Below are 16,973 nucleotides of genomic sequence, written 5' to 3' on the forward strand. Positions count from 1 at the left end.
TAGGGTTCTATGTGTGATTTAGAAAATTACTGGCAAGAAATATGAAGAAAAGGCCAGAGGGGGGACTTCCCTGGCAGTCCAGTGGTTAAGACTCCGCGCTTCCACTGCAGGGGCTGTGGGTTCGATCCCTGGTCGGGGAACTAAGATTTCACATGTGGCTGAAAAAAAGAGAAAAGAAAAAGACCGGAGGGGAATGTTGGAACAGGTGGTGTTGATCTTTAAAAGGGTCCAAGTGAGGGCTTCCCTGGTGGCACAGTGGTTGAGAATCTGCCTGCCAAAGCAGGGGACACGGGTTCGAGCCCTGGTCTGGGAAGATCCCACATGCCGCAGAGCAGCTAGGCCCGTGAGCCACAATCACTGAGCCTGCGCGTCTGGAGCCCGTGCTCCGCAACAAGAGAGGCCGCGATAGTGAGAGGCCTGCGCACCGCGATGAAGAGTGGTCCCCACTTGCCACAACTAGAGAAAGCCCTCGCACAGAAACGAAGACCCAACACAGCCATAAATAAAAAAAAAAAAAAAAAAAAAAAATTAAAAAAAAGGGTCCAAGTGAGACATGGAGAGGTTTGAGCTAAGTCCATGAGCAACTGGGACACTGGGAGATATTAAAGAGAAAAAATGGACAGGCTCTAGAGGTGGGAGTTGAGGGAGAAGAAGGAGTCCCAAGTGGCTCCCAGGTTTCCAGCTCAGTGACAATGTGGATGCTGCTGCTATTTGTCAAGAGATAAATGATACTGGGTGGGAGCAGGTTTAGGGGAAAGATGATGAGTTCAGTCTTGGATGTGCTGAGTTTAAGGTGCTGGGGGATATCTAGGGGGGAGTGTGCAGGAAACTGCATATGGACCTAGTGCTTGGAGATGAGGCCACATCTAGAGATGGAGGTTGGGGTGTCCTAGGGAGGTGGATAATTGTTGAAAGCCCAAGCATGGGTGAGAGGCTGCCAAGGGAGAGTGTGCCGTGTGAGCAGGGAGGAGACTGAGGCTGAGCCCTGGAGACACTCCTGTGTAGGGAGGTGGGCAGAGGGGAGGTGGACTGAGCTCCCAGGTTGCAGCCGTGGGGGAGCCAGTGTTTCTCAGAGTGTGTTCTGCAAAGCTGTAGTCATCTTACGAGATGTTCTGTGGTCTAGTACACATGGGGACATGGCAGCCTATACTTCCCCATGGGAGACTCCCAGTGTACACTCTCAGATTAAAGACTCTGAAAAGTTCCTCAGTTAGGAAACCTAATTCTCTGTGTTTATCCCACCATTTCCCAAATATACTTGCCCTTGGGACACTGGCCACTAGTGAAATGTGCCCCATTTGTTTTGAAATTATGGTCTAGACCTAATGAATGAATATCAGAAGGCCCTTTGGCCATCATTGAGTTCAGCCTCCCATTACGCTGATGAGGAAGCTCTGTCCTGGAGAAGCTAAGAGCGTCGCTATGGGGCAGTAGAGGAAACACTGGATTAGGGGGTAGACACACCTGGGTTTAGTGCAAGCCTCATCATTTACTAGTGACCTTAGGTAGATTACTTCTCTTCCCTGGGTCTCTTTATCTGTGAGATGAAGATAAGAACCCTACAAGTTCTATAGCTGATGGTCCCAGAGGCTCTCAGTAGGCCACAGTGACTTGCCCAGGGCCATACAGCCCCAAAGGGCTTATTGACCTCCCCATCACCGTGCCTTTGGTGGCCCCTTATCCCACCTAAGGACCCACTCTAGAGAGTGCCTTTGAGTTTAAATCCCAGAAAAACCCACAGACTGGGAATGGCTGGCTTGCTTGGTGGCAGCTTAGAGGGCCCCCAAATTTGAAAGGCTCAAAACTCTGCCAATTTTCCCCTGCTCCGGAGCCTACTCAGTGGTGGAAAGGCAGTGCCATGGAAAGGGAATGCTCCCCTTTCTGGCTAAGGCCTAAAACTGCTCCCTGGGCAGGGCTGTGGCTGAAAGGATGAGGAATTATGGGGAGTGGGAAGGGGACCATGGTGTTGGGCTTAGAGCCACGGTTCTGCCTTCTTCACTGCTGGACGGTCCCCTAGCTGGCCACATCCCCCTGCTGGGCACTGTCCTGTAGCTGGCACCATCACACAGTTATGAAAGTCAGTGCCAGGGCTCAGTCCGAACCCCATGGAGCTCCTAGGTCTGTCCTTCCCTGTTTAATCACCTGCCATCCTGGGCCACCCCGTGGAACTTCCCTCATCCAGCTTTGCAGGCCTGCGCTCAGCAAGCTGGAAAGAGGCAGCAAGGCAACTTTCAGAATGAAATCTGTTTTCCTAACCCTCCCGTCACAGTCATTCATACCCAACACGACGAAGCATATTTTTAGTCACTTTGCAGAATTTAAAATACACCTCGAAGGCGCCAAGAAACACCAGCTTGGGGATTAACTCTGCTCACAAGAGACAGTGGGGCGGGAGTGGGGAGGGGTGCCTTGTGCTGTGTCACCCGTTGGCTATGCCATGACTCACTGTGGCCGACACCTTCACGAGATGCACCTGCCCGTGGATGTGGGATCTGGAACAGCCTGCAGTGGGAACTGAGCTCCCAGCCCAGGCCGAAGGTATTGCACCAACCTGGGTCAGCACCAGCCCTGCTGCCAACTGGCTGCATGTCCATGGTAGGGTCATTTATGGGCCCTGGAACCTGTGTGTGAATAATTCTGGTTTCCCAGGCTCTGTCTGGTTCTAACATTATGTCCTCAGCACTCTGTACAGGATTTTCATTTCAAAGCTGCAAACAAATGAATGGGGGAGGGAGCTTACCAAAACCACAGCCCCTCTGAGATGGGTGAGAGTGGAGATTGTGGCCCTGAATACAGAAACTACCTGACCACTCTGCACAGGAGACAGGGCTCCCCGCTCCCCCAAGGGAGGACCTGGGGGACTTCCAGACCCTTTAAATCCTATCCTCCTATCTACCCCCAGAGGGAGAAACTGAGACCCAGAGAAAGTTAGGGGTCTTGTCTAGGGTCATGCCACACACCAGGGCAGAACTGGGCTAGGACCCAGCCTCCTGTCTCCCATTCAGGGCTTTGTCGTGCGCTGCTGAAGTGTGATGCTTGCGGTTGCCCGTTGCCGTGCCCTCAGGAGAGAAGGCCCCCTTTCAATGCCCTGTTTCGGGGGTGGGGGAGGGGGCCGGTTGGAGCCCTGGCTCTCTCTGCCAGGGGCTGCCTTTCTGAGGGGCAGGGGTAGGGTCTCGGTGTGCACACAGGAATGGGCCCAGCAGGAGGCAGGGGGCTGGATCTGAGCTTCCCTGGAGAGGTGGGCGACATAGCCTTCTGTGACTGGTGGAGGCCTGGGTCCTGGGCCAACCCCCCACCCGTCACGCTTCTTGGTTCTTACGCAGCCCTCCCTGAACTGATTAAATCATGGCGGGTGAGTAGCTGCTGGAGCGGCCACGGGCCCTCCTACCCGCGCCCCTGACTTAACCATCTGAGACCCTCTCTCCAGGATGTCCGTATGCCCTGAGCTCTAGCCCTCAGCTCTCTCCCAGAGTCTCCGCCGCGGTAGGGAGCGGGGGGGAGGGAGGGCACTGAGTGGGTGCTGGGAAGTCCTGCTTCCCGGACGCTACTCTTAGCTCCGTAGCTCCCCACAAACCCCCTCCGGGTCCTCGTCAGCCTCGGCGGCCGCGCGGCTCCAGAGTGACTGCGCCCCCGTCGGGCGGGAGGGGCTCTGCGGCCCGGCCCTCCCCCTCCGCCCCCCCGGGGGCAGCACGTGCGGGGCGGGGCTGTGGCCCGAGCCCCGGGCTGATTGGGCGCGGGCCTGGTGGGCGGGGCCGGGCCGCAGCTGTCAGAGCAGCAGCGGCGGCGACCGCGGCGCACCGGGCTGAAACGGTGGCAGCGCCGCAGCCGGGGTCGGAGCGCAGGAGCCGACGGGGCCCGGCCGGGATGGTGCAGCGGCAGCTCCTCGGCGCACACACGCACTGAGTGGGCCCAAGCTGGGCCCCGCGCCCCCCGCGCCCCCCGCCGCCCCGACCCCGGCCGGCATGATGTGCCTGGAATGCGCCTCGGCGGCGGCGGGCGGCGCGGAGGAGGAGGAGGCGGACGCGGAGCGGCGGCGCCGGCGCCGGGGGGCGCAGCGAGGGGCCGGCGGTGGCGGTTGCTGCGGGGCGCGGGCAGCGGGCGCCGCTGGAGTGGCGACCGCCGACGATGAGGTGCAGACGCTGTCGGGCAGCGTGAGACGGGCCCCTTCCGCACCCCCCAGCACCCCCAGCACCCCCAGCTGCGCAGCCGCTGCCAAGGGCCTCGGCGCTCAGCAGCCCAAACCAGCCAGCTTGGGCCGCGGGCGGGGGGCAGCCGCTGCCATCCTCAGCTTGGGCAACGTGCTCAACTACCTGGACAGGTACACCGTAGCAGGTGAGCGAGTGCCCCACCCAGCCCAAGAACCAGGACCCTCTGCCTCGAGGTACCTCGGGGAGCCTTCGGTCCCAGGCCCCCTATATCCAAGCCTTTCGTGGGGTCCCTAAGGGCCCTCCGTTCAGGCACAACTGGGCAAGTGATGCCCTGAGATCTACGGGTCCAATGCAGGGACCGGCCCCCGCACCCCCGGGCCAGGGGTAGGGGGGAGTCCCCACCCCTGGAGTAGCCCGCGCGTCCTCGCCAGCCCTTGACGTCCCATCCGTTGTCCTCTTCTGCGAGAGAGTCTCCTTTGCGTCTCTCTGCGTTCTGGCCTCCGCGCCCCCATCCGCCCCAGCCTCAGGTTCCCGGGCCTCTCCTCCCCTTCCCCCAGCCCAGGCTGTTTGTCGGTCCGTAGCCGGTCAGTTCCTTCCTTCCTCCGCCGTCTCCACTCCCCTGCGTGCGTGCGGCGAGTGCGCGCGCCCCTTGCGGGTGTGTGCCAGGGGAAACCAAGTGTGTGCTCGCGGGCGGCGCGGATGTGTGTGTGAGCGTGTGAGCGCGTGGCTGACAAAGGCTTGGGGCTGCGGGGAGCGGAGGGAGGGGCGGGGCGGGTCCGCGGCGCCTGGGGACCCAGGATGCGGTTTGCAGCTGGCCCTGGCTAGAGGCCCGAAGATGCCTCCCCCTGTTCTGTGTCGCTTGGGGCCTGCGGTAGGGCGCGGGCCACTGGGGCTGCCTCATCCTCTGTGAGCATCTCCGGGAATCAGCCTTGGGGAGGGGATAGAGGTAGATAGAACAACTGAGTTCTAGCCCCGGATTTTCCCCTCTTGTGCTTGGTGTGTGACCTTGGGCCGGTCTTAGCCTATGTTTAGGTCTGTTTCCCCGTTTGTGAGGTGGTTGGTCCTCAGGCCCTTTGGGGATGGAAGGGCGTTCTGGGATTCCAGTCTCCTCGCTCCCCTCCCACAGTTCTGGGGCGGGGGGCGGGGGGGGGGGTGCCTGTGAACAGGGGTTTTCCCTAAATTGAGCTGCCCATGGGTGGGAAGGGTGCAGCCTTGAGAGAAAGAGACTTTGGCCAGGCTAGCACGTGGGGGCTCTCTGCCATGGGAGAGCAGTGACTGGATACCTGACGTCCTGGCATGCTGGCCTAACCACAGCTTAGTAAAATCTGGAACTAGAAAAAAAAGAAAAAAGATAGAGGGGGGAATCTTGGACAGACTCGAAAGAGAACTTTGTACCCATGGAGAGAGGCAAGCCCTGGCTTAAACCATAAAACATATGCCACCTGGGTCCCCTTCCCTAGGACTCAAGTCTCCCACTCTGTTGAATGGCCTTTTGTGTCAAGTGGAAGGAGGAACTCTGATGGGAGAGCAGAGGCTTCCGCCTTCCCCCACTCCCACTTTCAAAACCCTTTATCTCTCTGACCCTCCCTGCGGGGAGTTGGAAGTGGGTACCAGTGGCACCAGTTTCCGGGTCGAGCTCAAGGGGCTCTTACTTTGGCCTGGTGAGCAGGAGTACCCAGCACCGCCCAAGTGCACCAGCCCCTGTGCACCAGCCCCATGGCACACACATGTGCCATGCTGCCTGGGACCTGGGAGCTTAGGTGCCACCCTAAAGTGGGGAGAAGTCAGAGAACACGGGGGGCCTGTAGTTAGTGCAACATCGACTTCTGTCCATAGATGGGCAAACCGAGGCCCTTGTCCAAGATGGCCCGGAGAGTGCACGACAAAGCTGGTGTTCGATCTGCCTGTTTCCCACCCTCTCAGCTGGGCAATAAATGGCCTGCTTCTAGCGCTGTAACACTTTCCAATTTGTTTTTTCATGCCCCAGACCACCCCCTCTGATATTCTTAGGGAAACTGACTCTGCTAGGGGCTGAGGTGCGACGGTGGGATCAGGGAGGGCTGGTGCTTATCTGCCTCCACCCCCACTTGCGTCCCTGAGTCAGAATGGGAGAACAAGATAGGAAATTTCTGGTGAATTGGTAAGGGGGGGTGGGGCAGTAGGGAGGAAGGCCCGGAAAGCTCTGTGCAAACACCGCCTGAGCTGTGCATCCCTCCCTGTCCCTCCAGGGTGGGAGCCCATGTACCACCCTGCCCCCAACACACAGCATACACAGATTTCCTCTCCGGATAAACCTGGCTCCCTCCCTCTCTCTTTATGGTAGATTCTCCTACCACCACCCCCTTGCTGCCAAGTTCAGTTTTCAGGAAGATTTATTGTCTCTATGGCAACTACTATGGCTTGATGTATCTTGGGAGATTGGGGGGGCCGCAGGGGAATGGTCATCCCTGGCCCCAGTCCACCTGTTGCTGGCTGTCCGGCTGGGACAGAGGAGGGGAGGCAGACACTCCACTGCTCATTCATCTTTGATATTTGCACCCACCTGATCCCTGAGAACCTCACCATCTGGCCCTGCCTCCCCCATCAAAAAATGGGGTGAGTTCCCACTCTCTTCCTTTAAATCTGTCCTGTGCATTTCTGTTTTCATGGTATAGACCAGCTCTGTCCAAAAGGGATATAATGCAAGCCACGGCTATAATTTAAAATTTTCTAGTAGCCACATTAAAAAAGTAAAAAGAGTAGGTGAAGTGAATTAATAATGTATTTTATTCCACTCAATATATCCAACATAATTCAACATGTAATCAATATAAAAGCTACTCATAGGATAGTTCGCCTACTTTTCATACTGAGTTTCGAAACTCAGTGTGTTTTACATTTACAGCACACGTCAGTTTGGACTAGTTGCTATTCAGGTGTCCAACAGCCACAGTGGCTCGGGGCCACCGCAGTGGACAGTGAAGGTCTAGAGTCTTTGATGCCAGAGTTCACATCCAGGCTCTTCAACTTCCCAGCCGTGTGACCTTGGGGATGTCTCCTGAGCCTTCTGGGTGATCATTTCCTCCCCTCCACCTCCCGGGGTGTGTGGCATAAATGAGAATGTCTCTTAAGCCAGGCTCCTAGGAGAGCTTCACAAATGTCAGCTCCCTGCTCTTCCATGGCTCTGCCCAAGCTGTGCCCTGGCCACTGCGCCCTCCTGTTTCTCGGTCTGTGACAGTTCCTTTCAGGAAGCGTTGGCAAACCCCTCCCTTCTTCACCAGGGCTGATCTCCATCCTGGGAACTCCAGGAGGTTCTGCCTCTGCCCTAGCATTCCCAGCGCCACCCCCGGTGATCTGGCTAATTATGGCCTCTCCTCCTCCTCCTCCTCCTCCTCCTCCCCCTCCTCCTCCTCCCCCTCCTCCTCCCCCTCCTCCTCCCCCTCCTCCTCCCCCTCCTCTTCCCCCTCCTCCTCCTCCTCCTCCTCCTCCTCCTCCTTCTCCCCCTCCTCCCCATGAGAACCCCCTGAGGGCAGCAGGTCTCAGAAGCAGGTGAGAAGGGCCAGGTTCCCGCTCTTGCTTTCCTTACTGAGCATTGTTTCAGTTGGATGACAGTGAGGTAGCCCGGAAACTGCCTCTCAACCCTTGCCCCTACCTCCTTGGGTGGATGAGGACACTGACACCGGGAGAATGCTGGAACTTATCCAAGGTCACATGGCAGGACGGAGCAGGACCAGAACCCTCCAGTGTGATCTTCTCTCAGGGGGAGGACAGAGCATACCCCCTGCTTCTGACCTGGAAACTCAGAGACTCTGCTGGCCAGGGCAGAAGCCCTCTGGGCAGATGAGTTTCAGCTCAGTTTAACAGCAGCAGTTTGAGCTGCCCTGGGGCACGTGGCTCCTGCTCCCATGGCCCCTACGAGCCTGGCAGCCACCCACTCTCCATTCGGAACCCACTCCTGGCTGCCAGGTCAGGAGAAGGAAGGAGCCTCTCAGGCGAGGGTCCTGAGTCTCCTCTTACCAGCTCTACATCCTGGTGCCGGAGCTGCCTGTGCCCATGGGCTCCCAATCTTCCATCTGTAAAATGGAAGCAGAGCTGAGGGTGTAGGTGGCAGCATTCTGCTCCTGGAACCAGGCCCAGCAAGAGGGAGCTGGGCAGGCCCTGTTCACGTTTGGAGAATAACTATTTGAAAGCTGAGATCCTCCCCCAACTTCTCTGGGACACCTGTTCTCTTCATGAGACCTAGTTTCTTTCCCTTTGATCCAGCCCCCTGGCAGACCAGGCACTTGAAATTGGGCGGAGCAGGGGCTGGTGAGGAGAGGCAGGGCCCTGCCCTGGGGGAGTCCTTTTCTGCCAAAGAAGCTGAGACCGGTATCCATGGCAACCACTCTCTAACACAAACCCAGAAGGAGAGAGGAGTGCAGGGACCCAGCCTGGAACCCAGGCCTGGCAGGGACTGGGGGCTTCCCCAAACACCTGGCCTCCGCGCAGGAAGGGCTGCCAGGCACGGGCTTTTAGCTCTTTTTCTGTCTGCTTGGTTGAGGCTGTCCAGGGCTGACGGTTGGGGAAACAGAAGCTCTGGGCCTTTTACAGAGTCACCTGAGTGTGTAGAAGCCAGGTCAGTCCTCAAGCTCCGTGTCTATTTTTGTCGATAAGGATATCAACACCACTCCCGCCCTGCCCCCTCAGGTGGCTTTGTCCCTTTGAGCGGCCCTGCCCTGGCCACCACCAAGTCAGCACTATGTAAGGTCTGCAGGGCGGGGTGTCCCAGGGCCACATTCCAGAATGCCTGTCTGGTGGGTCAGCGTCCAGGTGCACGGCTGGGCTGGCCTGGAATGCCAGTGCCCCAGTGACTAACCGCCAGCAGCCCATTTCCTTGCTCCTTTTTCCTCCTTGGCCACTCTCTGGCTGGTTCTAACAGCATTTTTGCTGTGCCGTTGACCTGTCAGAGAAGTGCTTTGAAACTCACTGCCTTGATTTGGGACCCAGGGCCAGTGACTGGCGCAGCCTGTGCCTTAGTTTTCCCTGTGTGAATGCGGCAGGAAGGCTGCAGGCTGCAGGGTACAGCCTGGTCTGAGAGTGAGGCTGCTCAGAGAGGAGGAGTTCCACGTCCCTTCCCCAGACAGGAAGTGGCTTTGTTTCTGCCTGGGTGTGGGGCCCTGAAATCCTGAGGGTAGAAGGGGGATGAGAGCAAAGGAGGCAAAGAGGACACTTTCTTGATCCCCAGGCCCCTGGGGCTGGGCTCCTGGTTGGGCCCTGACAGTCTCCTGGGCTGAGCTTCCTACTCCTGGCTTTATCAGAATTGCTGTGTGACCTGAGGCAGATCCTGACCCTCTCTGAGCCATGAAACCACAATAGATGATTTCGTTCCTCTTTTTCTGTGGTCAAGGTGTTGCTCCCAAGGGTAGTATGGGGCGCATGACTTGGTCTCAGGGACTCTTGTCTTCTGGAGCTCGGCTCTGCCTGTGCCTCCCTTTTCCAGGACGACCCAGGACTGTTCCCTAGATGCTGCAGCGGCCAACCTTAGTTTTTGCTGCCGGGTCTCCGTGGTGTCTCTGCCCTCCTTCCAGGAAGTCTTCCCCACTTCCCCCTCACTCTGTCCACCTCCATCACGGCACCTACCCCCATAGAGGGTGACTGTCTCCCTTCAGCCTCACGTGGGCTGAGCCTGGTCATCTCTGTGTCCCCAGTATGTGTGGGGGGCTGGCACGGGCTTGGCTCTTGTTGGCCGACTGAGTGGCAGAATTGAGTTGACCCGGCCCTGCCTGTCCCCAAAGCCCATCCTTCTGGGCTGAAGGGGCGTTGGTAGGTTTGAACGACCCTGGACAAGGACCAGGCCCCTGTAGCCGAGGCTGGGGCTTCTCTCGTGGTGGCCGGCGCTGCCCTTTTGTCCTGACTAGGGCACACAATGAGCTGGAGGCCTCATGTCTCTGAGAAGGAAGGGGGGGCAGAGATCAATGTGGTCCCTGTCTGCCCAGCCCGCAGCCCTGACAATGGGGCTTCCTGGCCCCATGCTGGGCAGAATGGCTCCTGTATATGCAGGAGGGCACTGTGGTGGCTTCGTCTGGTCTCTTCTGCAGGTAGGGCACTGGAGGCCAAGGGCTGGTCCCAGGTCACACTGCGAGGTGGGGTGAAGCAGAACGCTGGTCTGCTGTGGGCCTGGCCCTCTCGTGGTAGTTGGGAGTGGTTGGTGAAAGGAGCCCTAGGGAAGATACGGCGGAGGGCAGAAGCATTTATATTAGAGCAAGAAAGAAGCAGGACTGATGCACTAGCCAGAGCTTGGAGGCTAGGGGTGGGGTCCCAGCCTCCTGCCTTGCCCTCAGTTCTCTGCCTCCATAGAGACCTTGCTGGGGTCTACCCTCACAGCCTGGTAGCTCCGTGGGGTCTTCACGGTCCCTTCACTGCCCAGCATGGACTTGCAAATGGGGTCCCAGGCAGCAAGGAGCACCATTATGCTTTGTAAACTGTAAAGGGCCGTGCCTGGGGAGGGAGGGTTACTTGGTCACACACTGTTTCTAGCACCCAGGTGAGGGCGATTGGTGTGGATGTTGGGAAGGGGCTGGCTGCAACCTCTTTTCTGGTGCTTTTTGGGGTGCGGTGGGGAGCACAGGCCAGGTCGGGGCGCTTAGGGGTCTGCTCGGCCTGGCTCCTGCCTGGCTCTGTGGCCTGTTTCCTTCGCCCCCTGAATCTCAATTTTCCATCTGAGAAGCGGGGGCGGGAGTCGCTGGTCGCCTGGGCCACTGGAGCAGCACACAGGGAGAAGGCTGAGGGTTCGTGGGCTTGAGCCACGCCGTTCTGAGGTCTCTTATCTCTCCCCACCCTCTCTCCCCCCATACCCTGGACTTATCCCGGGTCTGTGGCCACACAGGCCACACCCTCCATGGGTCATGATAAGGGTGTGGCCACCTTGTCCGCGGCCCCTGTTGGTCTCGGGAGTCCTTGAGCCAGAACAGGGCCCGGGAGGCTGAGATGGGAAAGGAGTGGCCCTGCAAAGCCCCCAAATTGCTAAGGCCGAGTCTGGTTCCAGGAAAGCTGGCCCCAAATGATAGACCAGAACCACAGGCCAGAGGCCCCGCTGCCTGTCCCCGCCCACTCTGGGCAGAGAGGCTTGGTGGGAATGGGGGTGGGGGGATGGGGAGGGAGGGCTCTCTGAGCTCTGGGGGTGGTTCTGCTCGCCTCGGGCTGGGGGGGGGGTCTGTGGGCAGGGCCCTGGGTAGGGAAGGGTGCTATGGGGTGCTCTTTATGGGGACAAGTCTGGAGTTTAAGTCTTCTAGGGAGGGGGTGGGGCCTCCCTGAGGGGCTGAGGCTGCGGGCCAGGGGTCCCATCCTCATGGTCCCTGCAGAGATGACCACTAAGCTGTCCTGACAGATGACCCAGGTCTGTAGGCAGGCATGGGGGTAGGCGGGTTAGCACATGTAGAACAAACACGATTAAGATTTAGAATGGACCCAGTAGGGATGTATAGGGATCCTGGGTCAATCTCAGATGGGCAACCTGAGGCTCAGAATAGGGGCCAGATGCTCCTGTAGGTCACTCAGTTTGTCCCTGGGGGATGGGGGGAGGGTCTTGCCCTGTGGAAGCTCTGGGGCAGGTAGAAGTGAGTGTGCTTGACAGCCGGGTCTCTGGCTGAGGAACTGCCTTGGCCCATCCCCCTTAGGCTCGGGAAGGAGGGGGTGGGTGCTGGCGGGGCCAGGCTGTGGTTTCCCAGCCTTAGCCATTCAGAGCCAGGTCAGCAGAGCCAGGCCTTCAGGCCCCTATAATTACCGGGGTGGGAGTTGCGGCCCTGCATTGGAGCAGGGGTGAGACTTCCAGAGTGAGCCAGCCCTGAGGCCTCCACAGGGGAACCAGGGTCCCTCCAAGAAGGACCAGCCAATGGCAGCATCACCCATCCCTTCAGATCCCTAGGCTCTGTCTTTCCAGCCATCTGCCCCCATGTGGGAGAAAAGAACGCTGAAGTGGGAATTCCCGTTCTCTGGGAACTGGTCACAGCCGGGCTCTTGCCCCATGATGATCTTGGTGACCTATGATAATGTCTGTAACATTTATTGACTACCTACTATGTGCCAGGTACCATTCTAAGCATTTTACATGGATCAACCCATTTAAACCTCACAACAACCATATAAAGCAGATCTTAAAATTAATCCTTGTTACAGAAGAGGAAACTGGCACAGAGAGTTTAAGTAACTTGCCTAAGGTCACAAAGCAGGGAAGGTGGAGAAGCCAGGATTTGAACCCCGATGGTCTGGCTCTGGAGCCCATGCTCTTGGAAATTCAGCTATGCTGCCTGCTGCTCTGAGAGAGGTAGGGTAGACATGGGGTGATGATGGCTGTGTCTGGGAAGTGAACGTGAGCGCCAGGTGGCCTGCCCTGGATGACAAGGCAGAAAGAGACCTCAGGATCATGTCCCAACCTTGCATCTGAGGCTGGTCTGAACTGGGGGGTCCTGAGGTCAGTGTGGGTTTCCTCTTACACCTTGGCCTTTTTGAGGACTCTGTGATGTCAGCAGGTTGGGTTCTGGACCTGGCTCCTCTAGGGGCTATTGAAGGACCAGCAGTGATGGGGGATCACTGTATCTGTGACCAGCCAGATGGGTGAGTCGGGCCAGGTTCCATCCAGCTCTGGGGGTGCCTTCAAAGTTACAGGCACCTCCTCAACAAGAGCCCCAAAGGAGGGAGTTGGGGGGGGCACCCTGATAGACATGACCTTGGATCTGGGCCCTGGATGAGGTGGATCTTAGCAGGTGGAGATGAACAGTCCAGGAAGAGGGCACGGCTGTAGTCAAGGCCTGGAGGCCTGTGGGCCATGATATGTGAGTCACAGGGGCTTCAGACCAGCCAGGCCAGTGGTTTCCAATCACCTGGGCAGTGTGTTAATAGATTCCTGGCTCTGGCTTCTAGACAGGGTGATTGTGCAGACCTGGAGCACGGAGGCCTCAAATGCTAGAAGAAGTCTGGGCTTAATTTGGATGGCAATAGGGAGCCACTAAGCTCTACTGGGAAGCCACCCTCAATGACCTAATTTGGTTACACTCTCAGAAGAGTGTCTGGCATGTAGTAAGCACTCAGTACACGTTAACACCCATATTATTGTTGTTGTTAGCAGTAGTATTACTGAACCAGGGACCTGGGCCAATGGGTTTTGAAGACCTCATGGGTGACTCTGGGCCCTAGCCAGAGTTGACAACCACTGTGCCACGGCCTTAGCTCCTTGAGTCCAGAGATGGTCTTGTGGTCTCTGAAACGCCAGCCCAGGACTTAATAGGAAGTTGATAAGTGCTTGTGTGGTCAGGCTGCAGGAGGGATGCTGGATGGGCTAGTAGAGGCTGGAGGCAGGGAGTCCAGGGAGGAGGCAGTTGGTGAAGGAGAGAGAGAATCGTTGGGGCCCATTCATGGGAGGCGAGGGGGGTGTCATGGCCGACTCCCAGGTGTCTGGTCTGGGGAGTGGACCAGGTAGGTGGTGGAGCCGTGGAATCGGGGTCCAGGTGGCTGGGATGCTGAGACATGATAGAGCCTGTGGGGTTGAGCCACCAGAAGGCAGTTGGCTTCAGGCGGGGATGGAGATGAGGACATCGAGTTGGGGAGGGGTGAGAACTCTTTTAAGAACTTCAGCTGTGGGAATCCCCAGGCGGTCCAGTGGTTAGGACTTGGTGCTTTCACTGCCATGGCCTGGGTTCAATCCCCGGTCAGGGAACTGAAAAAAAAAAAAAAAAAAAAAAAAAAAAAGACCTTCAGCTGTGAAGGGGGGAGAGAGAAAGAGCGGCTGGCAGGGGGGATGAGGCCGGACTGTTGTTACCAGCAGGATGAGAGAGGGGTGAGCACATTTGTGCGCTGGTGTGCAGGAGACAGGAGTGAGGGAGGTGCTGATAGCACAGCTCAAGCCAGCGGCTGACCCGGGCCAGCTTCCCGGGGGGCAGGAGGGGCAGCTGGCCTCGGACAAGAGGCGAGCCCCTTGGAGGCTTGAGAGGGGTGTAATTAGGGTCAATGGGTAAGAAAATTCAGGTGCTCCTGCTTTTCCAGAATGTTTTCTTGGCTCAGGGAGGAGGACCCTGTGGGCAGAGGACGATTGTGGCTGTGGATTTGGGGTGACTGCTGTGGCCGTGGGACAGAGGGGGGCTGCGGGTGTGGTGGGAGCCCCACCTTGCCCGCCCCGGGCTGGTGGGGCTGGAGTGGGCTTGGTCTGAGCTGGAGGAGGCTGCTGCTGGGCGTGAGGCCCGTCCTGTGACCCACTAAACCTCAGCCTCCAGGAAAGAGGCTAAAAATAAGGCTGTGGTGAAGAAGGGAGGGGGTGTGTGGGTCCAAGCCTGCCTGGAGCCCAGAGGAAAATCTGAGACAACAGTCCGGGCTGCTGTGACACACGCTTCCCGTGCCAGTGGCCAGTGGGGTCTCACCCGCCTGCAGCCGTGGCCCTTTGCAGGCCTCGAAGAGGGAAAACAACCGAGAAAGGCTCAGGCAGGGCCTGACCTAGGGTCTTACGGCCTGTACGAGGCCCTGTTCCCTGGAAGGGTTTCTCTGGCCTTCTGCCTGGAACTCAGGCCTTGGACCCAAGACTGGGTTGCCGGGGGATACTGGGGTGGGGACATCCAAAGCTGCCCGTGCCTTGGGGTCTAGACTGCTCAGGAGTTCCCAGGGACCCTGGATGCCCATCTGGATATGGTGAAATATTCCTCCCCCTTACGAGGAACCCTGTTCAGTAGAGGAAGTCAAGGAAGGCTTCCTGGGACTTCCCTGGCGGTCCAGTGGTTGGGACTTCGCCTTCCAATGCAGGGGGTTTCGGTTGGATGCCTGGTCAGGGAGCTGGGATCCCACATGCTTCAGGCCAAGGAACCACAGTATGGGGCAGAGGCAGTGTTGTAGCAAGTTCAATGAAGACTTTGAAAATGGTCCACATCAAAAAAAAAAATCTTAAAAAAAAAAAAAAGGAAGGCTTCCTGGAGGCAGAGGCAAATGCTGGACCTTAAAGTCATGGGTGGGGGAGTGCATCCAGTCAGATGGCTAGGATGTGCCTTGGGGAGGAAGCAAGAGTGTTTTGATTTGCTGTGGACACATGCCGCCTTTATCATGACCATTTTGATATGGCCGTGGGTGGGGACCCACAGTGCAGGGCCCAGGGGGAGTTTTACCCTCCTACCATCTCCTGACTCTATCCATCCTTCCGTCTACCCAATGCCTGAATTGTGATGGTCTCTGTCCTGGGTTCTGGAGATGACTTGCCATGGTCCCAGCTCTCAGGGGGCTCATGATCTAGTGGGGGGAGAGGCAGGCCCCCACCCATCCACCCATGCATCCACGGCAGAAACAGTCACTGGGGGCTGGCTGTGTGCCGGACCCCGGGCTGGGGGGCAAGAGTGAACCACGCAGAGGCCGTGTGGCAGAAAAACAAGCTTTGGTTTTTGATAATAGACCCGGTTTCAAATCTCACCCTGACATCTTATGTGCTGTATGACAAGTTATTTCATTTCTTGGAGCCTCAGTTTCCTCATATGTAAAATGGGGATGATAGTCATAGATAAGCCTGGGTAGCAGGGATAGAAATATCCTCTGTAGAGCCTCACATAGTACCTGGAACTTAGCAGGAACCAGTAACTAGTGGCTCTTTGCTCCCGGCCACAGTGGGTCCAAGGAGCTCATATCCGTGTCCCTCTGTGTCTTCTCTGTAGAACAAACTAGTCCTAGTGTGACAAGTGTTAAAACAAGGATGGACAGGGGAGAGTGGGGGCAACTAGCTTATGGAGGGTGGTGGGAGGGAGAGAAATTAGGGAAGACTTCCCAGAAGAGGAGGCATCTAAACTAGTCTTGAAGGTATGGCGAGAATTAGCTCAGCCAACAAAATTGCACCAGGGTAAGAAGAGGGAGCGTGTGTAGTCAGGGGCCCACGAGTAGTTTGGGGTGGCGAGGGTGTGGGGTGCGGGGTGGTGTCCTGAGAAGTGAGGCTGGAGGGTGGGGTTGGCGGGGCTGAACCTGCAGCCCCACGGCCTGCTGAAGGCAGGGGAGCCACAGGTGACAGTGATTCTGCAAGAGAGGGATGTGATCGGATCAGGAGGCTACAGAGGCCCTGGCTCAGGACTGGGAATGGGCTGTGAGGCCGGGAGGTGAGCGTGGGTGGCTCCCCAAGGTCGGGCCCAGCCATGCCACCCACAGGACCTGATCGAACTCAGGGCCTGTGAGGCCGGGTCGGGGCACCTCGGAGATCCCACTTGGTGGACCTGCCATCCTCAGGCCCAGGACCAGCCCCTGGCTTCTGCCTTCAAGGTAAAGTCACAGCCCGCCCTGGTTATTAAGTCATTAGCTGGGTCTCACACAGCCTCTTCATTATGGGTAATTATGGTGAATCCACTCTGGGTATTAACAAGGAGGAGACCAGCTGCTCTTGGCTGTCAGGCTGCTAGAACAGGAAATCCCTCAGCATCCCATGCCTGGGTCTTGGGTGGGGGGACAGTGGCTTCCTCCCCAGCCCCAGCCACTGGACGGGACCCTTGTACTGTGTTTGGAGATTCCACTTTCACCCATTTCCCTGTTGTGTGACTTTGAACATGTGGCCTACCCGTCTGTGCCTCAGTTTCCTCATCTATCCAGCGAGATGATAGTACCAGCCTCATAGGGTTGTGTGAGGGTTAAACTAGTGAAGCACTTAATAATACAAACCATCATCATTTTAAATGCTGACATCATCGTCATCGTGTCGAATAGTTCTGGGAGTCCCCCGAAGGCAGGGTCCTGGTCCCTTCCTCTGTCCCCTGCATGGGGAGCTCCTGAGACAGGCCCTGTCTCCTTTCTCCCCTCTTCCTTCTCAGTGCAGATGTGCAGTGGTCAGGGGGACTCTGGCCTGTGGCCCAGCCTCCTGCTGTC

General features: G+C 57.7%; 1 protein-coding gene across 2 annotated transcripts in view; it reads left to right on the forward strand.

Moving 5' to 3' along the window:
- Nucleotides 1-16,973, forward strand: part of SPNS2 (SPNS lysolipid transporter 2, sphingosine-1-phosphate) — an 89,076-nt gene that overhangs the window by 49,634 nt on the left and 22,469 nt on the right. Inside the window, exon 1 of one of the 2 annotated variants that reach the window (XM_082370561.1) lies at nucleotides 3,788-4,332. The exons of the other annotated variant lie outside the window; for it this stretch is intronic. Coding sequence (XP_082226687.1) covers nucleotides 3,963-4,332 — 370 coding nt within the window. The 5' untranslated portion in view covers nucleotides 3,788-3,962. Of the gene's footprint in view, nucleotides 1-3,787; nucleotides 4,333-16,973 lie in introns of those variants that run through there. 2 annotated transcript variants of the gene reach the window in all.

Source organism: Balaenoptera borealis, assembly GCF_965194805.1.
Source record: "Balaenoptera borealis genome assembly, chromosome: 20".
NCBI classification, from domain to species: domain Eukaryota; kingdom Metazoa; phylum Chordata; class Mammalia; order Artiodactyla; family Balaenopteridae; genus Balaenoptera; species Balaenoptera borealis.